The sequence below is a fragment of the Acomys russatus genome, chromosome 4, assembly GCF_903995435.1.
Source record: "Acomys russatus chromosome 4, mAcoRus1.1, whole genome shotgun sequence".
Taxonomy (NCBI): Eukaryota; Metazoa; Chordata; class Mammalia; order Rodentia; family Muridae; genus Acomys; species Acomys russatus.
This window is the reverse complement of record NC_067140.1, coordinates 13135585-13146376: the sequence shown is the minus strand read 5'-3', so window position 1 is coordinate 13146376 and position 10792 is coordinate 13135585. Positions and strand designations below refer to the sequence as shown.

At 49.7% G+C, this 10792-nt stretch overlaps 1 protein-coding gene across 4 annotated transcripts in view; it reads right to left on the bottom strand.

Moving 5' to 3' along the window:
* Positions 1 to 72: 72 nt before the first annotated feature.
* Pkig (cAMP-dependent protein kinase inhibitor gamma) overlaps positions 73 to 10792 on the bottom strand; it is a 67790-nt gene continuing 57070 nt past the window's right edge. For all 4 annotated transcript variants that reach the window (XM_051143755.1, XM_051143754.1, XM_051143757.1 and 1 more), the window contains exons 3-4: positions 4744 to 4917; positions 73 to 778 (exon numbers count right to left, since the gene is read on the bottom strand). In XM_051143755.1, the coding sequence (XP_050999712.1) occupies positions 699 to 778; positions 4744 to 4891 (228 nt within the window). In that variant the 5' untranslated portion in view covers positions 4892 to 4917 and the 3' untranslated portion in view covers positions 73 to 698. The remainder of the gene's footprint in view (positions 779 to 4743; positions 4918 to 10792) is intronic.

Sequence of the window (10792 nt, the reverse complement as noted above, 5' to 3'; positions counted from 1 at the left end):
AGCAGAACCCTGCTGGCTGAGGGGGTGAGGATGGGTACCTGGTGGTTAAAAGAAGGAATCTTAAGCCAGTCACACAAATCACCAGCATTTATTTCCTGGGCCTAAGTATCAGTCTCTTGGTACAAAGGGCAAAGAATTGGTCAGTTAGTTTTGAGTCCAAATCCTTTCCCAAAACTGGATCTGTGAGGCTCCACAAGGGAACTTAAAGCTGCATAGATCATCACAACTAAGCTTAAAACGGCTTTCAAGACAAACCAAAACCCAAAACCAAAACCAAAACAGGAAAAGGTGATTGTCAGTTCTCCCTTCTCTGCTGAAAAAGGTTATGTTTTTTAAAAATGTAAAAGAGGCTTTAAAAAAGGACTAGGAAGATCTTTCCAATGTAGACAGCTGGCTGGAGGGAAAGAGTGGTGATGGGACAGTCCTTGTCCAGGTGGGGGCTACTCCCCTGGGGGCAGGGCCTGGCTTGAGCCCCGCCTAGCTGAATAAATAACATGTTGTGGTAATGGTGTCTTCAAAGTGTACCTGGGCACCCTGGGAAGGTGTGGGAGAGTGGAGCCTGTGGTGTGGGCAGAGGACTTTGCTGGAGTAGGGGCCAGGGAGGCCTCCATGAGGCTCTCAGGCGGCCTGGCTGGCCTGGGCTGTGGGCTGTGCCAGGGCTCCAGTCCCAGGAGGTACAGCAGGTCTCTCTTCTAGACTCACGACGAGGCGCTCGCGGCACTGCTCTCAGGCTGGCTGCTGGCCTCCTTGCCGGGGGCACTTCCCTCTGCCTCTCCTTCTGCAGGGGAAAAGGAGAGTACGTTTTCTTGAGTATTTACACACTGTGAAGAACAAGGGGTCTAGAAGGACCAGCCAAACTGATCGCTGTGGCCAGATTTTGGAGCAGGCTAAAAGGTGCATTGGGGAAGGGGTGACCAAAGCCAGAGAGACGTTAGCCTGCTCTCTCTCAGCTCACTTTTTACCATGGTAAGGCTGTCAGGGCTGCTAGCATAACAAAAGTCAGCAAAGGTCAGGATCATGGACAGGTGCTAAAAGCATGAGATGAGTGTGTGCTCTCCAGTGGGGAACTGTAAATGGTAAGGTCCCAGCAAGAAGGGTGTGCTTAGCCAATGGGAGTTCCTGGGCACTGAATAGGAGAGGCAACCCATCAGCTCAAGAGGGCACACTGTGCCTGCACATCCACGGTAGAGGATGCCCGACTCGGCACACTGCTGGCAGCATCCACCCCTGCCCTACTCCAGCCAGCCAGACACCTGGGCTGAAGTAAGGAACAGACAGCAGCGGGGTAAGAGGAGCAACCTGGCCTGCAAGTCCTTGTGTGAGCGAGGTCTCCTCATTCCCAGCTTCTCTCAAGCTGTGCTGGAAGGTGGGACCGGCAGCTTCTGCCTCACCCACTTGACAGCAGTGTACCCAGCTTGTACTCCATCCTCACCCTCCTAGCGTCAGCGTCCTCCACCACACAGTCTGCTCATAGGCAAAGCTCAGGCAGTAGTGCACTCCCAAGCCCAGTGACATTGTGATGCCACTGAAGGCCCCTCTATTTTGCCATTAGGCCTGTCTTTATGCCTATACTGAGCTCTGGGTCTGGCCTCTATAGGCAGTCTGTCAATCAACCCATATAGCAACCTGCAGGTGTGGTTAGGGTCATGACACCCATGAGAAATCAGGCTCAGAGGGGCAATGTGACATGCCTGTAATCAAAGGGTGCAGAGCCTGCTTACTGCTGAACCCTACTTCTTCCACTAAGCAGCATTCTCTGCCATCCACAGAGGCTTGTTGGCAGGACAGCCTCCCAGTGCCCCGCAGGGCAGTCTTTAGCCCTGGATGTTCATGGAAGTGATTAGTGTGGACAGACCTTAGCACTATGGCTCAAGTGTGCCAACCTGAGCCTGCCTGGCCTGAAGCTACCTCCTCTAGGGATGGTGGCTGGACCAAGGCTCTATCCCACAAAGTTCCTCTGGCCTCTGGAGGCCTAACACCCATGGGTGGTCCTGAGGTAACATTTGCATTTTGTGAAGCTCCCATGAGCTGGGACCCTTTAAACTCCCCCATCATCTCTGCTCTGTTGCTCGTGTTGCTAGAGACTTTGCAAGTCACTTTGCAGTAAGCAGCCTGGCAGACAAGGAAGACACTCTAAAGAGACTCTATGTCCTTCACCTTGGCTGCCAGACTACTGAAACAATGGGCCCCAAGGAATTAGATAGTCCCCAGGATCTCCTACTGGAGAAAAGCTTAAAGCCCTAGCCAATCAAAGGGGTTTTCCTCCTGAAAAGAGATCTGTAATTTGTCGGAGTTAGAGGACAGGGCCCTAATCAACAAAGGGTCAGTCATATGGGCAGGACCACACCTGTGCAGGCCAGTTTAGGTATGCACTACTCTGGCCTCTACTTAAACCTATCCTCATGGCAGGGTCCCAAAGATGAACTTGGAGGGTCACTTGATCTCTTTGTCTCTCTTCCCAATGTGGCCACAATGAATAAATTGCCTATTCTTGATCTTAGTATGAATTTGGCTCTTCTTAAATTTATTTTTACTTTATATGAGTTTTGCCTACATGTATACATGTTTTGCTTGCATGTATATATGTGCATTGCGTGCATGTGTGGTACCTTTGGAAGCGAGAAGGTGATATGAGGTCACCTAGAACTGGAGCTACAGCTGCTATGAAGTGGTCTTAACTGCTGAGCCATCACTCCAGCTCCTAATGCAGCTCTTGTAATTGGCGTACTGAGGACTGGTCTGAATCTGGCTTGTTGGAGCACAGGCTATGACCTCAAGTCCTCTTGACCAACCTATTTCCCCTGAGCCAGCTCTCCCTTAGTTGGGAAGAAGATCCTCTCTTGTCAGCCCCAGGGCAGAAAGAAACTTGTGCTGCCCAGTGTCAATGCGTCAGCGCACACACACACACTTGGAAGCGGTGGCAGAGAAAACTCTGTGGCCTTTGCCCTGCTGGATCAGAATCTCGGGACCTTTTAAGGCTGTGTCTTTGGCTCGGAAATGCCTGGACACATTTTACTGTAAAGTTTCCTTCACAGAAGGCTTCCTGTAGCTGGCCACTTTGCCTTGATTCTATCAAAGGCGCTCAGCTCCCTGGCAGTCACAATGGCTAGCAAGCACATCACGTACTGGGAGGACCCAAAACCACAAAGACTTTTATGCAGGGCAAACAGTATTATAAGGGCCTGTATGAGAGACAGCAGCTATGTTGGTTGGCTAAGGAGCAAAGAAAGCTGATGAGAGCTGATTAGGGCACGGAAGCCTTGAAGAAACCCTTGGCACTGTGCCTGGTGTGCCAGCTGGGCACACTGCTCTTTCAGCTCGACAGTGAGCAGGTACCTGTCACGTGCCAAACACTGCTAGTCACAGAGGGGATGAAATAGCCTGTGCTGGAGCAGCTCAGTTCAGAGGGGGTGCCATGCTTATAGAGCCATGGAGACAAAGGGAGAAAGGGGCACCTCTGCTTGAGATGAGCTGTGGTCAGGGAAGGCCTTGGCACAAAAGGCACCACAATGAGAAGCAACTGGCACATGGGGACCAGGGAGTCTGTAAAGAAGCCCACCATGGCTTTTGAAAGCCTGCAGGCTGTGGCTGAAAGAGAGAGCAAAAAAGTGGGCACGAAGAGTTGAAGCTGTAGAGGGGTGTGGCACGAGCACTGCACATGTTCACACTTGAACAAAAAGTGGAGACCAGCACAAGGCAGGCCAACAGGGCCTCCAACAGAAAAACTGGGTGAGGCTTTGGGGGCAAGAGGCCATTTGCTGAGTAAGCCTAGGAAACTCCCAATTTCCCTTGGCCTCAGTTGATCTATCACATGAGAGGCTAGGTTCCTGCCCCCAACATCTCTGTTCTATCTTCCTAAGTCACTTCTGGGCAGTGAGGACCAAGAACTCTAGACTAGGGCCACACAGGCACAGACAATGTTATGGTCTGCAAGAACTGCCTGCTCCTGGAGTAACACAGTAGGAAGCCGCAGTGCACTGTGGGAAGTGATATGGCAAGCATGGCCTCCATGCTTGTAGCAGAAAGGAACTGGAGGGAAAGCTTCCCAAGGAAAGGTCTATGGCTAACTGTGGACTTGAGCTGAGCAGAGTCCTCTGGGGGAACAAAGGGAGGAGTGGGGAGCAGGGTGTCCCAGGCAGTACTGGGTCCTCTTGGTTTCTGTATTGGGTTATTCAGCCTGTGGTCACAAACTCCCTGCCACATGCAGGAACAACAGAGTCGCTCTCTCCTGGGGCTCAAAGTCAAAGAAATGAGACCTTTGAGAGTAATGTGGCTGGGGCAGGACATTAGCTCTTAGAGGAGGCCTCTCGGGGCATCTGCTAGCTTGACCTGAGAGTAAAGGGACAGCAGGTGGTCCCAGCTCCATTGGGGGGCATTCTAGTCAGGGGCAACAGTGAGGTTAAGGCCCTGACAAGGAAGCCCTGCCCCATTAGAGAGACCCAGATGGAGACAGGAGAACGGAAGAAGGCATGGGTAGAACCCAAGGCCAGGCAGGCGGCCAGCGGTGCATGATTCTGGGGAGCACTAAGGAGTGGCTTGGCTCTGGGATGTTCCCAAGGGATCTGGGGCAGCGTTCTGACAGGACAGGAATGACCAGCTACTCCTGCCATCCACCAACAATTATGGGCAGCCCCAATTTAAATGCAGCTGCTTCTCTGAGGAAGTGTAGGACTTGGAGGCTAGCAAGGGCTGGCAGATACCCCCCCCCCTTGCCCACAGGGACGCTGGGGTGCTGGCTCTGACCTGCCCCCTCAAGTGCTAGCTCGCCCATGTCTCCAGCTAGCTTCCTCACGCTCACGGCCTCCGAGTCACCCTGGATGTCAGGGACCGCATTCCGACGGCCTGTCCGGTCACAGGAGATAAAGTCTGAGTAGGAGGACTCGACCTCCATCACGCCTGTTGCATCGCTCCTCTGGCCTGTGGAGACAGGAGCAGGAAAGCAGAAGTGAGACGCAGATATCCTCTGACAAAATGACACTACTGCCTTTTCCACTGAGGACTGAGCAGAGGCAGAGGAAAACAAAACCAAATATAACACTGTAAGTCCAGTTAGATAGCTGCTATCCACATCTTAAAGACAAGCGTGAAGCTGGGTGGGGTAGAACATGACTTTAATCTCAGCACCTGGGAAGCAGAGACAGGGAGATCTCTGTGAGCTCTAGACTAGCTGAGCCTAGAGAGTTCCAGGACAGCCAGAGCTATGTAGAGAGACCTTGCTTCATTTAAGAGAAAGAGAGAAAGACAGAGGGGGGAGGGAGGAAGGGAAAGGAAGGAGCAAGAGGAAAAGAGGAAAGGGAAAAGAAAAGAAAAAAGGAAGGGGGAAGATAGGAAAGAAGGAAGGAAGGAAGGAAAGGGAAGGAGGGAGGGAAGGAAGGAAGGACGGACATGCGTGAGGACCAGGAAGATAGCTCAGTGGGTCAAGGTGCTTGACACCAAGCCTGATGACTTGAGTTCAATACCCAGGAACCATGTGGTAGAAAGTGAGAACTAACTCTTGCACACTATCCTCTGGCCTTCACACCTGCACTGTGCACCTCCTGTACACACATGCACGCGCACATGATGAAATACATGTAGAAATATCTTTAAAAGAACATGTATCCATCTTCATTCAAAGTAAAGGTGATGGCCACCATGTCCACACTTACTATGCCACATGCCCTGCACTGACTAGGACTAAAGAGGGAGCGAAGAACAAGGCAGCACCATTTCCCGCCTCACAGAGCTTAGAGTTTACTGTACATAGCATCAAGCTACCATCCCTTAGGTCAAAGCCGTGTGTTCAGGGCTTCAGGGGTGCTACGGGGATGGCCAGGACCAACCAAGACTCAAAATCAGGAAGTAACATGTCAGTCACGATCCAAGAATGCCATGAGATCTGGGCATGGTGGCTTACACCTGTAACCCCAGCACTGAAGAGACTGAGGCAGGAGGACCGCTGTGAATTTGAGGCCAGCCTGAGCTATGCCGTTGCAAGTGAGCTCTGGGATAATGGAATGAGATCCTGTCTCAGGTGAAAAATTTAAATGTAAAGAAAGAGGCAAAGAACATCCCAAGGGAGGGAACAGCAGGCACTGAGGCTCTGAGGAAGAAAGATGGGGTACATTACGAGAGCAGAAGGGTGTTGCAGGAGGGGACAGTGACATGGAGGACACTGAGAGTGGGCAGAGCCAGACCTTATCCCAGAGCGGTTTTAGGTGCGGTCTTGAAGACAAGCTGTGGATGGAGTGAGTTAGGAGGCTGCTGGGGAGGTCAGGTGTGAGAAGGAAGCAGGGACGAGCAGGGACCAAGGCAGGTGCTGAGATGGGTTCTAGATACAGCTTGGAGAACAAATATGTAGGCAGTACCTGACAGACAGGGAATTTTGGTTTCTGGCATAAGTCAAGAGGTAGACAGAGGTGTGGCTACTGAAATGGGATCATTTGGGATGCCACGCTGAGAGGAAAGCAACCAGTCACCAGTTAATTCTCTGGCTGGCTTCCAATGGGAAAGGTGGAGAGGCAGCATGGAGTAAGCTGGAGTTGGGAACAAAGTCGTGAAACCAGCAACACTCACTGCTCTCTGGTGGGCAATGGTAAGAAGAAACACAGTCATTATTTAGGGACAATACCATACATTATATTTCACAGCCTATTCTTTGGAGCAAAGACCCTGCCCCTCTCTGTGCCAGTTTCCCCACCTGAAAGATGAAGGCAGGGGCAAAAGTCTGCATAAGGCAGTCCCCTCTGCATCCAGCAGATGGCGCACCCCACCTATATTTCTTAACTATGGTGCACACTAGAGCTGTGGCGAGGCCTCAGCTGAAGAATTCCTGGAGATGCTTCCTTTTGCTGGTCACTGTCTCCCCTTCCTTTGGGAAAACTGTTCAAAGCCGTAGTACAGCTAAGTGGCCTGTTGTTATGGTAGTAACATTGCAGGGACAAATACAAATGACAATGCTGCCAGCAGAAAGAGTGCTGAAGGCAGTCACTCAGTGGCCCCACCCAGTAACTAAGCACTGTGCACTGCTTTATAACCTGACTTGGAAAGGTCTCAGCCGATCTATGTGGTTCCTAGGCTCAGATGTTTCCCCATGTGGCACCAACTGCCCACAGGATGGGTCAAATCCTGGGCAACCCACACCATCCGTTTTAGCCTCTTTCCTCGGCTTTTTCCCAGTTAGAAAAGAGGGATTTTCCATTAAAAGAGGGATTTGTGCCTGGGTTTTCAATGCACCAGACTAAAAGGCCTGATCTTGCCAGCTCAGCCAACCTGTTCTGCTGCTTCTTTCCAGGATGCTCCGCTCAGCACCTGCTACAGAGGAGTGCTCTATAAATACACCTGGATCACATTGCTCTTCCCCACCTACACACCCATTCTCTCTCCCAGCTCCCTTTCTGTGGGATGACAGAATGACTCCAGGGAAACGCTCTGCCTGCCAGAGTGCTGCACTGTTCTCCAGGACCTGACACCAGCAGATGGAGTTACCTGCTAATGTGAAGTGCTAGCCTCTCCCTGGGACAGACTCCCTGGGGTCCTGACCTCGCTCTTGCTTGTCTGACCTCTGAGCGGATGCTGTTCACAAAGAGAGATCACTGCCAAAGCCCAGACCCAACCCTGGAAAGCACCCACCCCATCCCTCAGGGAACAGTGATTCCAAACACAGCTCTGGGGCGTTTTCCAACTCAACACACAAACACCCAAGTTCCCTTTTCTCTCGTGTCTACCTTCTTCATCCTGTGGTGGCACGGGCCTAGAGTCATAGCCACTTAGGGTGCAAGGGAAGATGATCTCAGGTCCTGCTAGCCTCAGCTACACAGCAAGATCCTGTCTCAACAGACAGACAAACATGAGGAAATATTCATATATATACTGTTAGGTGAAATAAAATCGTACAATCACTTGAGTATTTAAATTGTGATTTTTGTTTGAGACTGTTTCTCTACATAGCCCTAGCTGTCTTGGAACTCACTCTGTAGACTAGGCTGGCCTTGACCTTATAGAGATCTGCTTGCTGAGACTAAAGGTGTGCACCACTACCACCTGGCTTTAATGTGTAGCCCAGGCTGGCCTCAAAGTCATGATCCTCTTACCTCCACCTCCTTCAGCAAATCCTACCAGTGTGCACCACCACAACTGGCAAGAATGATTTTTGAGTTTTGTATCTTTTCTATTTTTTTTTTGAAACAAGGTCTAATGTAACCCAGGCTGGTCTTAAATTCACCATATAACCAAGGCTGGCCTTACACTCCTGATTGTCCTGCCTCTACTTTCCAACTGCTGGGATCAGAAATGCACCACAGCTGGCTTCCTTCCCCCTAAGACCTGGGGTTTGTTTCCTTAAAAGCAGAACTGCCACATCAAAGGCTCTGTGCCAATTCTCCTCCAGATACTATTTTATTTTCACTCCCGTTTCAACCAATCCTATGCTGCTAAAACAAAATACTGAGTCTATGGCGAGGCCACTGCTTGACAAAGTTCCAGTGCCCCATCAGCCAAGTGTCCTGAAGGCCTGTTTGACAAAGTTCCAGTTGGCCTAGATGTCTTAGATTGATCCTTCACAGCCCTTGGTGGATATCTCTTACTGTTAAAGGCCCTCTCTCCAACGGCTAGAATAGCAATAATGTAACAAAAGCCAGTGTTAATAAAAAATAATAAACCTAAGGGAAGCTCCCTGGGAAAAACGGCTATGCAGAAAACTGAGTCTTCCATAGAACCTACTTAGACTAACTTAGATGAGATAGAGGATCTAAGAACAATTGTTAAAGAAGGAAAAACTTAGAGAAATTTTAGAAGCTGACAAACTGTAATTGAATCACTAGGCTTTTACGTGCGGCTTCAGAAATAAAAAAAACTAGCACAGACAGGAAAAAATTTTGATCAGGCTGTTGTTGACAACCTTGGTACGTCCCTGAAGGCAAAGTAAACGGCTTGAGGAATCCTGATGTTCTTCTACTCTTTATAGAATCATAATAAAGATAGGAATGGTTTTGAAACCGGTTTATGACAGAGACACAGAGGAAACCAGTGAACTGCCTGCTTTCCTGAACAGATTTGTCGGTACAGGAAAACAGAGGATAGACTACCTTTGCTTAACCACGGGGCTGCACAGTATTTTAAGAATCAAAGAAAAGGAATGGTGGTCTTCTGTCAAAGAAGAAAAACAGAGGAAGGAATGGAACAATTAAGCAAGAGTCAGAGACACTGGACCTCTGTGGAAAGAGAAGTTTGTTGCAGCAGGTGGTAGAAACACCTTCTGATCTGTTAGTGCTGTGCCAAACTGACACAGGATCAATCTCACAGTCATCCTGGCGAGCACTGCTGTAACCGCAAGGCTTTACGATTCCAATGTTAAGGAAAAGACATTGAGTTAAAAGAAAACTGTATCATCATGTTCATTTTTAGTTCTTATGAAATTTGCTCTTTGCTCATTTTGTTTCTCTTGTTTCTATATACTTATGTGACCAAGGAAAACTTAAAGCTTTGTAATCAGCAATTACAGTTTCTGAGGAAATGATTTTGTGTATACTAACACTTGCAAGAGACTTGGTTGTCAGAGCAGGTACAACCATACCAGATGTCTTTCCTCTCTTTCTGTCTCTTGTAAACCAAAAATAAATGGTGTCCTGCACCGGATTCCCCTTTGGTCCTCTGTATCCACCCTTCTCCTAGCACCCCACCCCCACAGCCTGGACCATCCTCAACCCCATGTTTCATATGAGTATACAATGTATACAGCTCAAGATTTTAACCATCACTACTCACTCTCTTGTCATCTCCCTCCCATGAGGGCAAACACCATCTTTCTTTCCTTTGTTGCCCAGCGTACCCTGAAGGGCCTACATGTGGTGGGTACTTCATACTTACTGACTAAATAAACAACTCTTAATAGCCTGAGTCCTCCTTCAGGGTGGCCAGGGTGATGACGTTAGCAGCACTCTGTGCACAGGACTCCTCTACTCTCCACTTGAGAAACAGGCAACTGAAGCTGGAGACTAGGGCGACTTCAGCTTCTCAGAGCACTCTCGTTCTCCTGGGCAAGCCCCTGACTGTGCTGTTCCCAGGCTGCCTTTCACGCTGCTCTGTACATCTCTCCATCCCATGACATGGCCATAAACTCACTCATGCTGAGATGCAGACACCTGGGTGACATCATTAGGAACAGCAACATTCTCTTCCTTCTTGGGCCTCTCTTGGGTTCTTCTTTCTCCTGGGCAAGGTGCTATTTCCATAATCTGTTGCCCAAGACAAAACTGTATGGCCCTCAGCTCAGGGTTCCCTCAATTTCCTCTCTTAGGAGTCACCTGCGCAGCACCAATGCATAGGCCTAAACACCACACAAGCTGGCCGATGACAACACTTTTCTTCTGGCATTTTCACCTGTTCCCTACCTCTACCTCTGGCTCACCCTCAGGTCCTTTGCCCTCTGCTGGCATGAGGGGCACTCAGAAAAGTAGTCAGGCTCATGGTCATACCTGGCTCAGAAACGGCCAATGATTAAAAAGAGAAAAGCAAAAGTTGAGTGTGACTGCCACTCCTGCAATCCTAGCACTCAAGAGAGTCAGAAGTTTAAGGTCATTCTTGGTTATACAGAACATTCAAAGCCAGTCTGGGCCACAGGAGACCCCATCTTTAAAAAGTAAGGCACACGCTTGATCCACACATACTGACATAAGAATATACTCCAAAATGGTCACCAAAATGTGGGTCTGTGCTGCTGTCTCCCCTTAGCCCTGGCCCGTCATGGACCTGCAGCAGAGCAACAGCAGTGACGCACCCAGGACCAGGACAGGGACTGGCCCGTAACAAATAT